Genomic DNA, 20,934 nt, shown 5'->3' on the forward strand with positions numbered 1-20,934 from the left:
CATAGAATATTTGAGTTCATGCTAGAACAGCACCCAAACTTAGTAAATTGAGGATAGTGGAGGGGATGTAAACAGAGGGTAATAGGCAGCTAGAGTTCCCACTTTCTAACTTTCCCCTATCTTCACTTGGCAGTGAATTTCAATTTAGGCAGAGTGAAATAAGTGTTTAAAAATAATAGAGTTTAAAATGCTAGAGAACATAGAATGGGAGGTATTAATACTGACAAGATCAGATAAAACATAGGAAAGGAACATTTAAGCTTGATCATGAAAGAAAGAGTTAGAATTTGAACAGATGGAGATTGGAGGTGAGGGCATTTGAGCGTGACAGAGAAGAACCCTTAAGAGCAAAAATTACATGGCATGTTTAGAGAATGAGAAGTAATCTATGAAATAGGGGTGTGGGGTCTCTAGTCACACCGTGGGGCAAGGGAGCAGTAAGATTTTAGGAATTGATTGAACAAGCAAAAATTCAAGGTATTTTCTTTAAAGAATCATAGTTATATGATAAAAGCATTTAAAAAACAAGGAAATTAAGCACACAAAATTCAGGATAGTAGTTACCTCTTCTGGAGACATGGAGTTAAAGTCAGGAAACACAAGTAGATTCAAAGCATTTAGCAATGATCTAGTTCTTAAATTGGGTGGTAGGTTCATGGGTGACTTTTATTATTACACTCTATACCTTACAAATACACTATATTTTTATATGTCTCAGATGTTACATAATAACTAATATTTTCTGTAATTTTATCAAATTGTGTGAAACAAGGTATACTATATTTTAAGTAAACCTTTTTAAATTTTTTACATTTTAACCTCGCTAAAATTGAGATGTGTGTTACCAGCAGTGGTGTGTTAACACTTTGTCGTGGTTTAATGGCAATGTTCTTTTCTTTCTTAGTGTTGCATAAAATAATTACGTGTCTTATAATTGATGGCATCTTAGATTCTATGAAATATGGTATTCAAACATACTTGAGATTAATGTAAAGTCACACTTCTCATTCTTTGAAAAATGAACTTGTTTGGAATTTACATTTTGCATTAAAGAAGTTTCTTTTTTCATATTAACAAAAGTAGACTAAAATGACATTACAAAAATGTTCCTGGCAACTTCATTCAAAACATTTTAAAAGGAAACAGGCTAAATGTCCATCAACAGGAGAATGGATAAATAAGTAGTGATTTATTTCTATAACAGAATATTGAACAGCAATAAAAACGAATGAACTGCTGACACTTGCAACAACATAGATGCATTTCACACATACTGTATTTAATGAAGCCTGGCTCAAAAGATCCATCCTATTTAACCCATTTATATGAAGCTGGAGAACAGGAAGCCTCATTGGTGGTGACAAAAATCAGAGTAGTGTAGTTACTCTGTTGGGAAGGGGCCATGTGCAGACTGGGGGTTCTGGAAACATGCTGTATCTTGACGGAGGTCAAGACGGTTGGTTGCATGTGTGCTTCCCTGTGTCAAAACTCATCAAGCAGTACATGTTAGATTAGTGCACTTTACATCTGTACTCCAAACATATAGTATAAACAAAGGTGGGTTTGTGTTGGAATATGACGGAAATGGTCCCCTCATGTTACTTTATTTGTATATGCCACATTATCTGAAGGTTGTGTATTGTGTTGTTTTTAGAGAATGTTGTTATTCTTAGACCTACAAGAGTAAAGCTTTATATCCATAGTTAAAGGGAGGATTGATTTTCTTTGAAAAGAGAAGTTGTCTGGTGTCCTGAAACTGAGCCTGAGCCCCACGTTTGTGAGGATGGGGCTCACCTACTTACATATTATACTTTGTTTAATGAATGTTGGTGGTCTAACTTTTTCCCTTTTGTTCTTCCTCTCTTCTTTCCCCTAAATCTCAGTTATGATTTATTTAGATTAATTCATTGACTCACATATTTCCTGCACTCAGTCACATATCTTTCAGGCACTCGAAGGCACTGGAATGCAAAGAGGAGGCAGACATAGCTTGTATCTTTGAAGAGCCGTAGAAATAGGTCACATAATCACAGAATTTGATTAGTGGTTTGAAAGTGCTATGATTAATATAGATGAGAAAGTAACTCTGAGGCTATAAGACAGTTTCACAGAAGAGATACATTTGAGCTAGATCTTTGAGGGTAGACTACCGGGTAGAGAATGGATGGCCTGGCATTAGAGACAAAGGAAATAGGACATCCAAAGGATTGGCAGACCAGCACTGTCCATATTCAAGTGAGCTTTTCTTAGTGAAGTACTCCGCTGGCTCTCTGTAGCCCTTTGTATTATTCAGACTTTGCCTACACATATTTAAGGCTTCCACCAGGATGCTTTTAAGCATTCACCTGCCTCCCCTTCTTCCTCCTGTTTGTTCTGTTTCCTAATGCTAAGGGATCTCTTCTGCTATCTTTGTCCAAGAGCTGAGACATTAGTTATTGACCCTTTTTTTAGGTTTGAAATAACCTTCCATTTCTTTCTATTGGAAGAATCCTCCTTTTAACACAAAAACGTCCTCAAAGCTCACTTCCATCTGACACCTACTGAGGAGTAATTAGTTGGGTGAGGCTCTGAGCTTTTTCTAGTGTTTCCTTATGTGATTCCTATTAAATGGCTAAACAAAAAGAATAAAAAAGATTATAAAGTTACGTAAACATTTAATTGTATGTTATGATACGTGGCATATTTGTGCTTGTTCCATAAAGTGTGTGTAGCTTTAACTATCCAGACCTCTGTGTTCAAAGCTCAGTGAAACATTGGGTTTTGCACCACTTGTGCTGCGTTTGTTGGGGGAGCAGTTGCCGGAGAAGAGTTGGCAGACGTCCTGCTCTCTTCTTTGCGGAGCTGTTTGGATTGACCTTGCCTCTGGCTGAACCCAGAATAGGGTCTGGCTCTTCTGGTACTCAGGCCTCGCTCACCTTAGAGTGGGTGATGCAGCACCTGCCCTACTGACTAGAGACCTTCCCTAGAGAAGCCACATGATTTCATCCGTGGTCAGAAAGCTAGTCTGGCTCCTCATCAGGAGAGAATGTTCCTCTGAAGCAGACAGGGATTTTCTGTTCTGGAATATACTCACTGAAGGTCAGGAAGCCTGTTACAGAAACATATTTTTGTTTTCTCACTGAGGGAGAAAAAAGTTGAACAGTTTACTATACATAGTAAGCAGTCAATGAATGCGAGCTATTATTACTATCAGATGCTATCATGTAAGTCCCCATTGCACCTTAGATAGAGGAGAACTTTCAATTACAACTTCATTTATCACTTTAGCAAATATTTATTAAGCATCTATGTACCGGCCATGGAGTATACATTACGGAGTAAAGCGGTCAAAGTTTTTTTCTTTGTAGAAGTTAGCATACTAAGGGAAAATGTTACATTACAAACTGTGATGTGAGATATGACGGAAACAAGCAGGACGTGTATTGGATGTAGGGTGGACAGAGAAGGCCTTTCTGAGAAGGTGACATTAAATTGCAACTTAAGGGGTGAGAAGGACCCAGACGTGCAATTAGGTAGAAGTGTAGGACTTGATGTTGGATGTGGGTGTACAGGAGAGGGACGGATCAAAGGTCATTTTTTTATTCTGGCTTGAGCCACTGGATGGACAGTGATGCCATTGATAGAGAAGGGAAAACTGAGGGTAGTGGTTTCGGTGAAGATTAGGAAGAGGGTTGTAGATGGGGATTGAGAGAGTCGTTTTATACTTTGGTTTGAGATGCTTGTGAAATACATAAGTAGATATTTCAGTTGCATATAGAAATCTAAACTTGGAGAGATTTGGGTTGGGGATGTGCATTTGGGAATCATTAGCCTCAAGATGCTATTTCAAGTCGTACAAATGGATATGAACTCACAGAAAAGAGTGCCCAGGACAGATCCTTGGGGAATGCCAACATTTGCAAGTCATGTAGAAGAGGGAGAGTAGAGGCAAAGGAATGATCAGAGAGATAAGAGAAGATCTGAAAATGCTAAGGAAACTGTGCTTTGAGTTTTACTGGGTACAAGGAAGTCCCAGAACTTGGCCTCTACTACCCGCTGTGCCAGTGGCTCAGTCCTTCCCGTCAGTCAGTTGTGTACTGTTTTCTTCTGAAAGGAAAGGGGAAGCACTTGTCTCCACTCATTCTGATTTTAAACTCCTTGGGGGCAGGGAACGTGTTTGTTTTGATTACTACTGAAGGCTCAATGCCTGGCACATGGTAGAAACTGATGTTAAAATTAAAAGTTCAGGATAGCAGCAGTGTTGTTTTCAGTTATAGTTATTATATTTAAGTTTGCATGACTTTAAAGAAGCTAAAGAATTTTCTTTTTTTTACGGTTTTCCCGGTTTTCCAGGTTTTCAAGCTAGAAATGCCCTGCTTCAGTCAAATCTTTCTCAAACTCAGCTAGCTACTATTTGGTGAGTTTGTCCATTAATTATGATTTTTAACTGTACATCCTTTATTATAAGAAGACTATTGTTTCTGTAAAAGTTTGTGACTCAAAGATCATCTGTAAAAGCAGCCAATTGAAAGTTAACATGCCTACGACCTTGAAAGCAAATAAAATTGTGTAAAATGTTATTCTTGAGAATTTGGCATTTAATTATTTTATAAATAAAACTAATTTGCTTTTATATAATGCCTCCTATGAAGAATTGGAGAATATCTCATTTTTAATGCAGAACTAAATGTGATTTCATAAGTGAATTAACCATGGAACAAGACAAGCCACCTTTTCAGATGGAGTATTTTACTTTCTATTTCAAAGTTTCTTCTCTCTTTTGTGATATGAGATTAAATGTGAAAATTAGCTCACTTTTCTGTATCTGGTTACATTTCAATAAAATGTTATCCTAGCTGTTTTACTGTCATTCTTGCTATAAAAATAAAAAAAAATTGAACTCTTGTGAAAATATTTTACTCCAAATAGACTTTCTTTCTAAGTTGTGAATTTTCACATTTTCTTTAGGACTCTGGCTGACATTGATGGTGATGGACAGCTAAAAGCTGAAGAGTTTATCCTTGCTATGCACCTCACTGACATGGCCAAAGCCGGGCAGCCCTTGCCCCTGACTTTGCCTCCTGAGCTTGTTCCTCCATCCTTTAGGTGAGCCTCTCTGGAGGTGGACAGGGGTGGTGTGGAGCACTTGGCAGACATGATTATTACTTTGGGATTTCCTCCAGTTTAGTGGAGAGTTAAACATTTGCACTGCCATTCACTTTTGATATTTAACGAATTACACAGGGAAGAAGTAGATACAGAAGTAGGTATGTTTTCACTGTGTTTCAGATAAGGAAACTTGTGACTTAAGTGATTAAGTGTAAACTTACCCAGGAAGAGAGATGACCGAAATACGATTTGAATCCAGATCTCTCTGGCATGACAAGCCATATGTTGCTGTACATTGTAACTACAAACCATACTGGGTCTTAAATATCTTTAATAGTATATTCTAAATATTAAATTGCTGTAGTCATTAGCAGTCTATATAGTCTCATCAAAAAATTTCCAGACTGTGTTATGCTAAATTTGTTTGTTTGCTTTCCTTAGAGGAGGAAAGCAAATTGATTCCATTAATGGAACTCTACCTTCATATCAGAAAATGCAAGAAGAGGAACCTCAGAAAAAATTACCAGGTAACATTGAGTGTCTAAGTTTATAGTGATTCTCTTAAATTTTACCTTGAAATATAAATGAATATTTAAAAATTTTACATTCTAATATGTTATATGCTATATGAGAAATTATTAATATTTGGTGAATGGGATGGATTTTTACTTCAATAAAATTAAGATCGTCAAAATTAAGAGAGTATGTAGAAAGAAGTGACAGTGTGCGTGTGTTTGGTAAGAGTGTGTGTATTAGATATCCTAATTAAAGTGTTTTTCCCACTTTAAGAAAAATTACTAAAGCAAGTTTTGTGATGAAATCTTTAGCTTTAAAGTTTAGATATTGGTTGAAAAAGTGCATGCGTAGATAGTTTAAAATGTCAAAAAGTTAATGACATATGTGTATATCAAATAAAATAAATATAGAACCACCCAGCTCTGGTTGTCCTTGAAGACAATGCGGAGAAAAATGTTGAAAAGTATTTTTATTGGCAGGAATAGTAAACTATTTCTCTCTTGGGTGGATTCAAACTTAGAAATTTGTTTTCTAAAATTGACTATTCTTTATTTACCTGAGTTAAAATTGTTCTGAGGAGACGTATCCAAAGAGGAATAGCACTCAAAGGATCACAAGGCACGAGTTATGTTGAAGCTGGATTGCAGGCTCTGTGGGCTCTTAGTTAATGTGTGAGAATGCTGACAATACACCTTCTGCAGTTACTTTTGAGGACAAGCGGAAAGCCAATTACGAGCGAGGGAACATGGAACTGGAGAAGCGACGCCAGGTCCTGATGGAGCAGCAGCAGCGGGAGGCAGAACGTAAAGCCCAGAAAGAAAAGGAAGAGTGGGAACGAAAACAGAGAGAATTACAAGAGCAAGAATGGAAGAAACAACTCGAATTAGAAAAACGCTTGGAGAAGCAGAGGGAATTGGAGAGACAACGGGAAGAAGAAAGGAGAAAAGAGATAGAAAGACGAGAGGTTGTTTTTAATTTGTTTTACTTCTTAAAAGTCATTCCATTTATAATAAGTGGCTACATTTCATTTGATAAAAAATTGTTTTTGTCATGCCTTTTCCTCTGCATCATTCATTCATACTTATTTTGTACAGATCTAAAACTTACTTGTGAGGGGTTTTCAGGGCCAATAAATATTAGAGAAAGCATGTCTGCAGATGACATCTCAACCAGGGGAAGGTTGGTTGCCAAGCTGAATTGAGTGAGGATCTAAGGTTAATGAGCCAGAAGAAGAAGTCAGCTTGATCAGGTCATTTAACAAAAGTAAGCTTAGGATCCAGAGTAAGAGACCAAGGAATTTGGGAGGCAGAAAGTTGCGGTGGGGGTCAAAGGTCTAGAGAGGAATCGAGGGTGGGCTTGCAAAGGTCCTCGGGATAAATAGTGTTGTGTGGGGTCCCTACGAGGACTAGCTGTGTTTTAAAGGGCTGGACATGGAGCACAGTAAATTATAGTGGCACTGAAATAAAATGAATAGAAGTTGTTTTCTTCCCTGGTACCAGAATATGTTCTTTTAACATTTATATTCATGAAATTATTCTTTCCTTTTGTTTATTAAGAAAAAAGTAACTGCAACAAGAAGAGGGTCCTGTGACTCAAATCAGAAAGTCTGGTGGATGAAGTCACTTTTGTGGAAATGATGTGCTGTTTTAGGCCCCTTGGTAGAACTAGAGTTGCCCAGTTAGTCTTAGGCACTCACACCCACTAAGTGCTAGATGCTGTCTCACTTTTATCTTTGTCCTCCCATCAGTTTTTGAATGATGCAAAATCGTTCATTTAAAAGTTAACTTTAATTCATTATTTTCAGGCAGCAAAACAGGAACTTGAAAGACAGCGTCGTTTAGAGTGGGAGAGAATTCGTAGACAGGAGCTTCTCAATCAAAGGAATAGAGAACAAGAAGAAATTGTCCGGTTAAACTCTAAGAAGAAGAGTCTTCATCTCGAGTTGGAAGCACTGGTACGGCTTAAGTTTAAGTGAAATTTATCTGAATGATGCTGGAGTTACCTGTTGATAAGTGTCATTGTTTTTAAAATCTACCTCATGAGTACTTTATGTTTTAATGTAGCTAAACAGTTAAATTTTCATATGTGCTTTTAACTGGACAGTATGCTTTTAACTGGACAGTATAGTTGACTGAAAAAGGATAGTGACTTAATATACTGAGAATTACGTGTGGTCTCAGTTCAGATGCTGATAAACCATGTACTCTTGGGCAAGACATTTCCCTTCTCTGTGCCTTACTTTGCCCACGTAAGTTGTGCTAGTTCAGTAATTTTCAGTTTTCACACTGTTCTCTGGAACATCGCCTCCAGAGGGATAAGCAGAAGGTGGAAGAGGGGATGCCGTGGTGGCAGACAGTGCTCGTCTCTCCCCAGGTCTTCCCACACTTCCCATCAAAGAAGCTCCACATTTATCTGCTTTATGTTTACTGGCGTTTTACCTAAGATTTCCTTGGAAATAAAAGTTTCTACTGCTAAGGAGAAAAAATTGTTTGAAACTGCTGACGTAAATGATCTCTTACGATTCCTTCCTGTTCTGAGGACTATGGTTATTAGCTAATATCTGCCACTATACTTATTAGTTTTTGCACCTCAAATGTCAGAGGGTCAGGTTGTTAAAAGACTTTGTTTGACATGCAAGGTGAGAAGATCTAAAAGGCCTGGGGAAGGCATACTATTCTACTGTGACCCTAGAATCCCGTAAGTCTGATCTGATAGTGTAGTAAGGTTTTGCAAAAATGTGTGCGTAGCCAGGTGGTAGAGCCAAATTTAGATCTTATTTAATTGTATTCTCACATTTTATTTGGTTGATGATTTGAATTACATTTTTTAAATTATCACAATATTTTTCATCAGAAGGGTAACTGTTGTATATTTTCAAATGGATATGAAAGCATACCACAATTATTAATAATGCCATGCTAATACAAAACGGGCCTAAAAACCTTTAATTTTTTTGTTTAGCTAATTGGATATCTGTCTGAACCATCATCTTGACTATATATATTTCCTTAAAAATAAAATGGGAGACCTTAAGATTGATTGTCTTTCCCCCAAGAACTGGGGTAATACATCAAGTTCTAGCGTAGATTATTGTGCTGAGTCTGAAAAGATCCAGAGCCTGCACTTACACATGCTGAAGATAATAACGTGAGCTCTAGGCTAGACACAGCATATTCCTTTTAGCATGTATTTCTCAAATATGAAATTTTGATTATCAGTGATTTATAACCAGGTGTCTCATTTCTCCTCACCCTACTGTATTAGTTTGCTAAGGCTGCCATAACAAAATACCATAGAGCAGATGGCTTAAACAACAGAAATTTATTTCCTCACAGTTCTGGAGGCTGTAAGTCCAAGATCAAGGTGTTTGTAGGTTTGGTTTCTTTTGAGGCCTCTCTCCTTGGCTTGCAGATGGCTGCCTTCTTGCTGTGTCATTTTATGGTCTTTCCTTTGCCCATGTATCTCTGGTGTCTCTTTTGTGTCCAAATTTTCTCTTCTTATAAGGACACCAGTCAGATTGGATTAGGGCCCACCAATATGACCTCATTTAACCCTTAATTACCTCTTTAAAGGCCCTTTCTCCAAATACAGTCACATTCTGAGGTACTGGGGGTTAGGACATAACATGAATTTTGGGGGGGACACAATTCAGCCCATAATACTTTACCCTTCTTCTTAGCCTCCACTGACAGTCCCTGCTGTCTGTTTTTTCTCTTTTTCCCTACTTCTAAGAAGAAGGGGAAAGGAATATTGTTACAGGAAAAGAGAATTATGGCCAAAAGGCCATCCTAGACATTGTTTGATTAGAGGAAATTAGATGGCAATATTGAGGGTAAAAATAGAAGCTCAGAAAAGGTAATGCTAAATGGCACATGCAAAATTTATTCCTCCTCATTGTTCTTTGAGATTGTCTCTATTTTGATGTTGTAAATTATTACTTCAGAGCTGAACTCAGAAAAAAATTCAGTGTGTTATATTTGTGCTTTTTCATCTTAACGTATGAGGTCTTGTGCCCTGAGAATGATACATTTCCTGCTAACAACTCTCTTGAGTCAAATGATATAACTATCAAACATACTCCACTTTGTTTTAGACATTTATCTCAGACTGAGTATAAATGACCTTTAAAAATTTAAATAAAAATTTTATTTTCCTGGTAAGAATATTCTCTATTAGCATTTTATGTTACCATATATTTATATGCTCTTCCTATAGAATGGCAAACATCAGCAGATCTCAGGCAGACTTCAAGATGTCCGACTCAGAAAGCAAACTCAAAAGACTGAGCTGGAAGTTCTGGATAAGCAGTGTGACCTGGAAATCATGGAAATCAGGCAGCTCCAAAGAGAACTTCAGGTAAGCTCTTTGCCGCTGAATTGTCCTTAAACTTGAGCAGTTATTAATAATTCCTTCTAATAAAATGGTTTTGGGTTTTGGAGCCACGAACCCCTCTGTAAGTATAGGTATAAATATATACAATCTTGTATGTAGTATCAGAAAGCTCATAGACCCACTAAAATTCTGCAAGACGTCTGGTTAAGTTCTGCTTAATATTTATACATTAATGGTCATTTATGATTTTAAGTTTTTAGTAAATAAATACACATATACATATGCACGTGCGTGCACACCCCCCCACACACACACACACACAAAACTAGATTATTGCTACTACTTTTAAGAAATTTTTCCTATCATTACTTTTTTAAGAATTGTGGTGAGAATGTCGAATATGTCCCCTCAGGGACCTGGTAATTCTGTTCTTTATTTGTGCCTTAGAATCTAGTTCAGTCACTATACTTTGCAGAATAAGGACTCTGGAAGCGTTCTGTACATTTAGAGTTCTCATACCAAATTTCTCCTGTATGGATTCATAATTAATCAGTTTTTTTACTTTGTCACGGTTGATATAGGCGAAGGCCAAATATTATTTCCTATCTGATTTAAACCTGCTTCCCTAGTTATCCCTGAGTTTTTAGTCCCCCTTAGATATACACTTATTCATTCTGGAGAGTTGTGGCCTGCTTACACAGACCATTTAGCACAGGTATCAAAGGCACCTCTTAGCCTGGGCCCACTGTCATCCATCAGTCTGCCGAAAATTGTAAGGCGTCCAGGGATAGCCATTAACAAAGGCTTCATTCACTACCTTTTAATTCAGCCATAAGTGGATTTATGTGTACTTCCATTCTAATTTATTCATAAGTTGTAAGTAGTTTACCACTACATATTATTCCTATATTGTTTCAAGAGTGATTAAATCATGTTTTGAAATTTTTAAAAAATTCGCAGACATTACACAGTTTTAATCAGCACTATTTTTTTTATAAGGAACATCAAAATAAGCTTATCTATTTGGTACCTGAGAAGCAATTACTAAATGAAAGAATTAAAAACATGCAGCTCGGTAACACACCTGGTAAGTCTCTAAGGTTTGTTTTGTCATTTTATTCTTTTCTGAATGACTGTATCAGTCATATTCTGTTACTTGTTAAAATAGCATTATTCTGTTATAAATAGCATGCACTGGCTATAGTAAAAATTTCAAATTAATGTGAAAACTATCACAGATGTTAGAGTATTTTAATAATAAAAAGTATATAAAAATAAAATAGGTAATAATTATGGTATGTCTTCCTATCTTGGTAAGATTTTTATTCATGTATTTCAAATATCAATCAAATAAAATGTTAGACTACAATTAAACAAGATCTAGGTTTGGCTCTAACACAAAGATGTATGTGCATTTGGGTAAAATTCTGCACTAATTGTAAAGAACTGTTTGGGAGAAGACTTTACTCTGAGACCAAACCTGTGGGATGTAGGGTGACGGTGTGTAGTAGTGATGGGCCTAAGCACAACCACACCTTTTATATTAGCTAGTTCTGTGATTCATATAAAGAATTTTACCAGCTTGGCCATCTGACACCTGTGGAACAAAATATACTAAGATAATTTGTGGGAATGTAACATTTCTCTTGGTTAAAGTTCCAACCAAAAAACTGAAGAAAAAAAAATCTGTACATTGGATAGCATTGCCAATAACAATGTAGCAGAAAAGTTTATTTAAAGAAAACTCAATCTTCAAATGTTGTGTTAGAACTAGCTAAAGTATCCTAAATGTTGTGTATCTGTCAGTCTTTCCATTCCAGGGCTCTTTATTACACTTTTGGTTATTTAGAAGGTCCAGTTAATAGCATCCCTCTTTTTTGCCAACATTCTGAACAAATTGAGCAATAAGGCAAAGGAGCAAGACATATGAGAGACCAAACTGTCACCTCATATTGATAAAGCTGGTACCAGACAACATGGCTTATCTGTGAGCGGTTCAGCTGCACCTGTAAAACATTGAATGCATGAACAGTAGAATGCAGGTTTCCTTTGGGCAGTTCAATCTCAAGAAAGCAAGGGATGGCAAGGGCCTACACTATGTATGCCAGGTCATTATCTTGAGTTCACCACCTAGTGAAGGGAGTGGAAAGAAGCTGGCAATACTGTGCTAGTAAAAGGTCCTTGACTACAGGAAAGAAATACCAGGCACAGAGACGTTCACTCTTGTGAACTACTCTTATTATGTCTCCCAATTCCACCACTATGATCTGTCCATGTCTCTTCCCAGACAGTTTTCCTTGTACATGATTCTTTCCTTGGCTGGTCAGAGTATATCAGCTCCACCTCACCCCTCCACAGGCATTCCAGGGGCAGGAAAGCCAGCCCTCCTGTTCTGTGCAGTGGCAGGAAGTATATCATCATCCTCAGCATTGTTAGTATTTGGATTGTGAATGGAATGTAGAATACCTCTTACAGGGGATGTGGTAGAGCTACTCTTTCAGAAACTGTGGAATGTGATCCAATATAGCTGTTATTTATCTGTCATCTATCTATCTGTCATCTATCTATCTATCCATCCATCCATCCATCCATCCATCCATCCTATAGTCCAGTTCAAAATAGGAAACTTTCGTTCAGAATTTATAAAGTGCCCTTTATCCCTTAGCTTCCTCTCTCCATTACAGTTACCATTTAAGATTATCAGCCATGTGCCAGGCACCATGCTAGGTAGTTTTCATGCAAGGCTCATAATACCAGCATGGGTCAGGGAGCTGTGTTTTACACAGCTAAACTGAGAAAACAATGGCTTGAACCGGAATGTGTGGCGAGGGGGAGTGGAAAAAGGAGAAAATAAAAGAATTAGGAGCTTTTACAAATCAGAAGTTAAGATAACCCAATAAAAAAAAAAAATGGGCAAAGGATGATATGAGGCAAGCAATTCAAGATGATAGCCAATAGACATATAAGTGGATGTTATTTGATTTCAGTAGTTATCAAGGAAATGCAAATTAAAATAAGATTTATTTTTTTTTTGCCAGTTAGCAAAATTGAAAAACAATTGATAATATTCAGCATTGCTGAGCATATGCAGAAGCAGGTGCTTTGGTGGCATTATATATTGGTACAGCTCTTTGGAAGGGCAGTTTGGCAGTTTCTGTCAGAATTTAAAGTGTTCAAATCTTTTTACGTGGCAGTTCTTTCACTTCCTACTCTTATAAAATGCTTTCATATGTGGACTAAAATGTATGTACAAGGATATTTATTGCAGAATTTTTATGTAATAGTAGAAAACCAGAGACAACCTGAATGCCAGTCAAAAAGGGAATAGGTACATAAATTATGGAATAACCATAATGTAGATTGCCATGGAGCAGTTTTAAAGAATGAACTAGATTTATATGAACTTGATTGATAAGATGTGTTAATAAATTTAAAACAAGTTACTAAGCAATGTAGACAGTGTGATCACATTAAAACCCCATGGAAATGTTGATTATACACATATCTAAAAATAAATGCCTATGAGGGGAATAAGCTGAGGGTTGAGATGAAGGGGACTTTTTCACTTTTTACTCTATATGCTTCATTTTATTTAAATTTTGTACTAGATTTCTGTAATTTTAAGTACAATAAAGTTTTAAATATGTATTTAGATAGTAAGATTGCTATTTTAATTGATTGTAAATGATGCAGATTACATTACATCTAGATTCTCCATCCCTGGCTGAATATATAAGAAAAGATATTATAAAAGAAGCTCTCATTTTTACCTCCTGAAATAACATTACTAAATAACCCAGTTAGTATTAGGTTTTGAATACTTGCTGTGACTATTCTTGAAAGCAGTAAGAATAAATAGAAAGCTACTTGAACAGTAGCTGCTATTAATTATTTACTGTGGGCCAAACTGTACTAATGGCTTTCTATCCATCACCTCGTAATGCCCACTGTATAGAGGGAGAGCCTGAGGACTGGTGAAACACCTTCCCCAAGTGGAGTGTCACTTCATGTCCTGGTACTTTCGAGTACAGAACAATGCCTACAACATTTCCATGAGTACCTTCCCAGAATAGGATCTGAAAAGGGGAAATGACCGCTGAGTTTTTTCTTTCTAGCTGATCCACAGGATGCATGTACATGCTTTGTCTTTCTCTAGTTACACCAATTTGACCAGACAGTAATTGTCAGTTACTGGTAATGACATTTCTACCAAATGTAAACTGCCTAATGTTTGTATTTCAGATTTAGGGATGAGTTTACTTCATAAAAAATCACTGGAAAAAGAAGAATTATGCCAAAGACTTAAAGAACAGTTAGATGCTCTTGAAAAAGAAACTGCATCTAAGCTATCAGAAATGGATTCATTTAACAATCAACTAAAGGTATTTATCTTGTATTACATTCATTTTTAGTTACCTGTATTCTACCTTCCTTATTTTGATTTAATAGAATGAATAACTGAAGCTGTTATTTTTATATGTGGTACATTTTCATAATTTATTTTATATGTTAAGCTATACCAGAATAGCAAGATTGTTTTTAATGTTCTCTGTAGATATAAACATTGTGTCATGTAACTAAATATATTATTGACCATCGTTTCCAGTTTTTGATGACTCTTTTTGTTGGCATTTGTACATTTTAAGAATAATTGCCTTTGTCAGTATTAAAGAACTGATCTCAGCTAGCATGATCTTAGGTAAGGAAAATTTAAAATAGTCCTGGTCATAGAGGCTCTTTCAACACACTAAATTCTTTTTCAGTTTCTTTGTTACAATTTAATTTATTTAACCATTTTTCAATAATGCAATAATCAGTGAAATCTAAAGAATAATCTAGCACTATAAACTTTGCATAAAAAGTAAGTTTATGAGTCATTATTTGCTGCGGTAGCAGAGCAAATGTCCAAAATACACACCATATATACATATACTACATATACATATACTATATATATATACTGCATGTTTATCATTCTGTGCCGTATTAATTGTATACTGAAGCCACACCTATAAAAGAAAATGTTAAAGCTAAAAACCAAACTAATGTTACATCATTTAAATTTGGGAGTTGTCTCAATGATTCCTTTTATAACTGAGCATAAAGTATTACATAGCTTTTCAGGCAGCTCTCTATTCGTGTGATTTTTATCTTGCTGACATTTAGAATAACATTCCACCAACTACAGAATAAACAATATGATAAAGAAAAGAGATCATGGTGGTTTCAGTTAAGGAGGGGAAATTTGAGGTGCGTAATGTTAATAATATATTTCATACAAGCCTATATTCTGTAGGAAGAAAATTTAAAGAAAACCAAATAATTTGTCATTGATGGACCGACAAGCCAGCCAAGTTATCTTCCCTACATTATTTTTTTTAAAATCTGTACACAGTTTAATTGGCTTTTTATCTGCCTTATCTTACAGTGTGGGAATATGGATGACTCTCTTCTTCAGTGCCTTTTGTCTCTGCTAAGCTGTCTCAACAACCTCTTCCTCTTACTTAAGGTTATTTTCTAATATCTAGCTCCTTTTCTTTGAGTTACTTTACTGTTTTCTTTTTAAAAAAATGACTATTCTTTGCATTTCCCTGAGTATCTTTGTTTGAAATAACATATACAATATAGACCTTTTTTCTTTCTGCTTGCTTGAATATCCCTCTGCTGTCTAACTGCCTGTTTGAGTCTAATGCCAGAAATCAGTAGGGTTGCCCAGAGTAACCCTTCTCCTGAGGAGCCCAAGACACTCAGAACTATTACCTGGTTCTCTTACAGCATCCCTGTGAGTTGGGTTAACAGATGGGATGCTTACTGATTCCATTAAAAGGAAAGCTAAGGAAATATGAGATTAAATCATTTATTCATGTCACTAAAAGTCATTATTTAAAATAAAACTTTTGCTTTCTGAAATCCAGGGCAAGGTTATGACATATATATACCAGGCTGCTTCCTAATACTGCTATAAGGAAAAATATTAAAGAACCAATAATACAAGGAAAGCTTTGTTATGTCTAGTTACTAGGCCTCACCTTTAGACATACTTGCACTTCAGATAAAAATGTTAAATCATACGTATAAATAAATAGTTCACTTTGTCATGTATAGTACACAGATTATTTAAAATACTTAGTGTATTCCTGTTTTAATATACAGCAGGTCCTCAAATAATGTCATTTTGTTCCAAATCATTTCATTATAATGTCGATGAGACGATGTAAGAACTTTTATTTATATCAGTTAGCCTGTGGTAAAATTGGATTCAGTATACATCATTTCACTTAAAGTCACAGAACCTATCGATGACGTTGAATGAGTTTACTGAATGGACTTACTGTAGTTTAAAGAAAGGTGCTCTGCATTTAGCACTTGCTTACCCTAGTAGATTTTGACTGTGCATTCTACTCGGTACTAAGATGTACAACAGTGGGCAGTGGCATACATAGATTCAGTGAAGACAGGAACATAAGTAGCGCTCATTTGTTACCTAAGCAAAGGTTGGGCACATTGGAAAGATGACATCAGCCTTTCCTTTGTGGTTATAACATGAATGGCTGGATTATCTGGTCTTAGAATTTTTGCTACAGATTGCACAGAAATTTAAATCTAAGTTTCTTCATCTATAAAATGAGATTTGATGATGATTTGTGGACTGTACTCACCCATGGAAGTATGATTATTTCCATTAGCATTTGATTCTCCACAGGCCAGCAGATTATTCTTATCCCTGCTTTACTTTTTGCCTTCTGCTTCCTGCCTTTCAGCCTTTCATTACTTATTGATATTTCCATCAAGGACATTTAGGAAACTAAACGGGGATGATACCTATGAGACCTGGTCCAAGTGGCCAGGAGACTGAGTGTTGTGTCACAGAGGCCTGTAGTCATCCTAGTGAAGTGGGACAAAGCAATCAGTTAGCACAATAGTGAAAAATAACCGTGGAATTTTCAACAAGGAGACGTCTGAAGACCTTTCTGAAAGTGGCATTTCCCTAGAGTGGTCAGCAGAAGTTGGATTACAGCAAATCAGGAATGCATGGGAGTTCAAGAAGGGTTAAGTGAGCGTGAACAACTCTTTAGGAGGAAAGTGAAGAGAGCATGAGGTCGAAGGAAAACTTTTTGGTGTAAGAAAGACTTGAAGGACAAAAGATGCCAAGTTTCAGTTATGTAAGAAGTTCTGGGATCTAATGTACACAGCATAGTGACTATAATAAATAATACTGTATTGGATACTTGAAATTTGCTTAGAGGGTAGATCTTAACATTCTTACCACACACACACACAAAAAAAAAAAGAAAAAGAAAGAAAATGAAAAAAGGAGGAAAGCAAAGAGGAAGAGGTAACTATGCGGAGATTGTTATGTTCATTAGCTTAATTGTGGTGATTATTTCAGTGTATACATATATTGAAACATTAAATTGTACACCTTAAATACATACAATTGTTTTTTGTTAATTATACCTCAATAAAGCTGGGGGAAAAAAGAATAATTGGGACCACCCTTGTAGGTGGTATCAACTTTCTTGGAGGCATATTGCTATATGGGGAATGGATAGTTTCCACGTACTAAGACAGAAGAATGGAAATTGAGAAAATTGATCTGGTTAGGTAACCATATCCAACTTAATATTTTAATGGTGACCACCTAGCTCAAACCAAATATTTCATTGCCAAATTCCCAGCACCTAGAACAGTTCCTGGAACATATTAAGTGATAATAAATACTTGTTGAATGAGTAAATGGTTTAGAATGTTCTCAGTCAGAAAATATGCAGCATTTAGGAATAGTATATAGAGTTTATGAAAAAAATGGAAATAAGTCAAAAACGGCAGAGAACCATGTATTGCAGATTTTTAGGGATAATCTGACTCCATGTAAATTATTCTTTTATGTAAAGGCTATGTTTTTAAATGCAAAAAGGAAAGGAAAGAGAAAGAAAGATTTGAAGGAGACAATAAAGAGAGAAGAAGGGAGGAAGACAGTTGAAGAGAGGTTGAGTGAGACTGAACATATAAAATGGTGGTCAATAGAGCAAAATCCCTAGGGAAGCACATTAGGATAACCCAGAACATAGACTGAAGGATTAGATCGAAAGAATAATTCCAGTGTAACACATGGGGAAAAGATGGGTGTGAATGCAGGCAAATTTGTTGGTGGAAAGTAGGAAATTTGCAGCTTCAAGACTTAAAATTAATTGGACCATTATAAGGAGGCTTCCCAGGCGACTGAGGATATGGAATAACTCAAACTAGACTAGAACAATATGGGTGCATATGCAAGAAGTTATATTGATTTTGAGATGGAAAGATGAGGGAGTTCCAGTCTGATGGATTAATGAGGCAAGATTACTAGCTGGTAGTGAGGAGAATGAATGGAAGAGTAGGAAATTTCAGGAGAGAGAAGTAGACATCTCTGTGGGAGTGGAGGGTACAAGCTTCCGACGTGTGCTGAGCAATGTTGAATGCCTGTTTAAAGTTGGAGGTGGTGAATTTAAATTGAAAACAGCATGCCTAATTGTATCATTTTTCTTCACCAAAGTTTAACTCCTTGCGTGTAAGCACTGAAAAGGTTCTTCGATTTATACAGTTTTGAGCTTTTAATAGACATGGCCAAAGAGGGAGGGACAGGGAGTTACAATTCTTGACACAGTAATTATGATAAAGATGAACTCTGAAATATGGACTAGACATGAAGGGACATGAAGAGAGGAAGGGGTGCTGATGAAAATAGAGAATGATGGGGTCAACAGAATGGAGGTCTGAATGAGTTTGGAAAATTGTTGAAATGTATGTGTTGCTAGAAAATGGGTTCTTGGTGTTTGTCACAGGAAAGAGTTCGAGGATGCACTGAATAAGCCAAGCTAGCAGCAGTTTTCTTAGTGAAGGGACAGTCCACTCTCAGGCTGGTGAGAGCGGGCGGGCTTGGAGAAGAGCAGCTACCCCAAAGGAAAGTGGGGCTTGGGAATTTATCATACTTAAAATGAAGGCATGAAATAGTCAAGTCTTAGGGGTGGTGTTATAGGCATTTCTAGGTGGGTCCTTGCTGACCACTCCTTCCCATTGGGAGGAGGGATTTTTGTCCTTATTTGGCTCTGTCAGAACTGTCAACTGCCACACAGGGGGTGGAGATTTTCCCTAACTGCAATGCTCATAATATTATAATCCATTATAATAAAAGTGCACCTAAACTGGTAAGATGACGTCCTGAGTCCACTCTCGGCCACTGAAACCTAGTTCTGGCTGGTCTGGTAACAGCACTTTTTCTTAAGGATGACCTCATCTCGTCCCTCCTTTGTGTTTCCCTTCACCTCTTTCTTCCCTTCCTTCCCCTCTCTCCCCGAGGCCCTATTCTTTCTGTCTACAGTAACAGATATACCAGGTATAAGAAAAGCTTGAAGGATAAGAATTTATGTTTGAAGAATGAGATATTTGATCAATGGTCGTTCAGTTACTGATGACGACAAGATTCAGTGTATAATAATGCAAATGATGGATTAAATTGAGTGAAATGGGTCATTGTTGAAGTCAGTCTGAGAGTTGAGGTTTTGATTGGGTCATCTGTGTGGGTGTCAAAGACTTAGAAAATGATAAAGATGAATGGATAAGGATCAGTGACCAGATGATCAATAGATAACAATAAGAGGAAAGGGCGAGTAGTATTGCAGGGTGGTATGAGTCTTAAAATACATGGAGTTTGTACGAGCGATGAGAAATAGTGGTCTGTAGATGGCAACAAAGAGCAAGGAAAATACTAAAGTTATCCCCCAACCCCGACTTCAATGGAATATGTGATAGTAAACTGAGAGGCACATAGAGGAAAAGCAGTGTCCTGAGGGATCAGCCAAAAAGGCAAATAGGCAAGAGAGTTTCCATTCAGAGAAGATATGTGACATGTGGGAGTTTCCTGACCACAAAGAAGAAGTTCCAGGGGAGGCGTTTGAGGACAGGAAGGGTGGGGGGATTGGGTCAGAGCAAGGGATAAACAACGTTATAGAGATGAGAATTTAGGTGATAAAGAATGATAAGACAGGCTACGTCAATTGGCAGGTGAAATGGAATTGGTCCCAGTGGTCTTGAAGGTAGTTAGATAGGTACTTAGTTCTAATTCTGTGGTCCTTTGGGACAGTGGAGCATCTGGAGTGATCACTCCTTTACGCTACTTGTGGTGAAACAAGTATAATATTTAGAAGTATCTTAAGAAATTATGTTTCATTGAATGCTGTAATAGACATTAGAAGATCAGTGATAATTTTTACTCTTTTGCTGAAGTCACCCTAAGACAAATAGCAAAATTGGTGGGTTCAAAGATGAGACATTTAACAGGCCATTATTCCATTAAGGAAATTCACACAATATCCTTTCTTTAGCACTGAGGTACAATGAAAAAAGTACTGGCCTAGGAATCTAAAGAAATGAGTTTTGATCTTATCCATGTTCTTGCTAGTTGTGTAACAATTTGTCATTTAACCTTCAAATTTTGCTTTCTTCATTTACAAAATAAACTGACAATATTTGCTCTCCTTTCTTTGCAGAGTCAAATGATGATTAAATAAGATAGCATATGTATGGAAGTACTTTGTGAACTCTTATGAGCTATACAAATAGTTTTGGTGTTCTTATTAGGAAAGGGGTTGTCCTGAATCTCCAAAATATCTTTAGTGTGTTGGAAAGTCACCACTGTTGACTTCAGATAATGATTGGGGAGGTACTTTTTATTAGAGGGCAAGTAGAATACATCAGCACCAGAGCTGTGGTTTACTCCAGTGGGTTAGGTTCTTCTTAATCTGTGCTCCCAAGGATCTGGGGTAAATTTGGGGATCAGGAACACTAGTCCTTTGGATTGTAAGTAAAAGCTTTGATGAGCTATGTAGATGTAAGATAAAACATTTCCCAAACCCAAAATATAAGGGTTAAGGAAGTATTCCTTTCCTTCCGTCAAAGAATTTGAGGTCTCCCTTGAAAACCTCTTTTATCTAAGGTAGGGTATAATAATAGTAGGAA

General features: G+C 36.7%; 1 protein-coding gene across 13 annotated transcripts in view; it reads left to right on the plus strand.

The window, feature by feature from the left end:
• ITSN2 (intersectin 2) overlaps positions 1–20,934 on the plus strand; it is a 122,218-nt gene that overhangs the window by 43,708 nt on the left and 57,576 nt on the right. For 8 of the 13 annotated variants that reach the window (XM_081069455.1, XM_081069453.1, XM_081069454.1 and 5 more), the window contains 9 exons: positions 4,333–4,396; positions 4,948–5,085; positions 5,530–5,615; positions 6,306–6,568; positions 7,409–7,558; positions 9,820–9,960; positions 10,936–11,023; positions 14,179–14,318; positions 15,365–15,445. In XM_081069455.1, coding sequence (XP_080925581.1) covers positions 4,333–4,396; positions 4,948–5,085; positions 5,530–5,615; positions 6,306–6,568; positions 7,409–7,558; positions 9,820–9,960; positions 10,936–11,023; positions 14,179–14,318; positions 15,365–15,445 — 1,151 coding nt within the window. The remainder of the gene's footprint in view (positions 1–4,332; positions 4,397–4,947; positions 5,086–5,529; positions 5,616–6,305; positions 6,569–7,408; positions 7,559–9,819; positions 9,961–10,935; positions 11,024–14,178; positions 14,319–15,364; positions 15,446–20,934) is intronic. The other 5 variants (XM_081069446.1, XM_081069445.1, XM_081069456.1 and 2 more) reach the window with 1 other exon arrangement.

Source organism: Rhinolophus hipposideros, assembly GCF_964194185.1.
Source record: "Rhinolophus hipposideros genome assembly, chromosome: 12".
Taxonomy (NCBI): Eukaryota; Metazoa; Chordata; class Mammalia; order Chiroptera; family Rhinolophidae; genus Rhinolophus; species Rhinolophus hipposideros.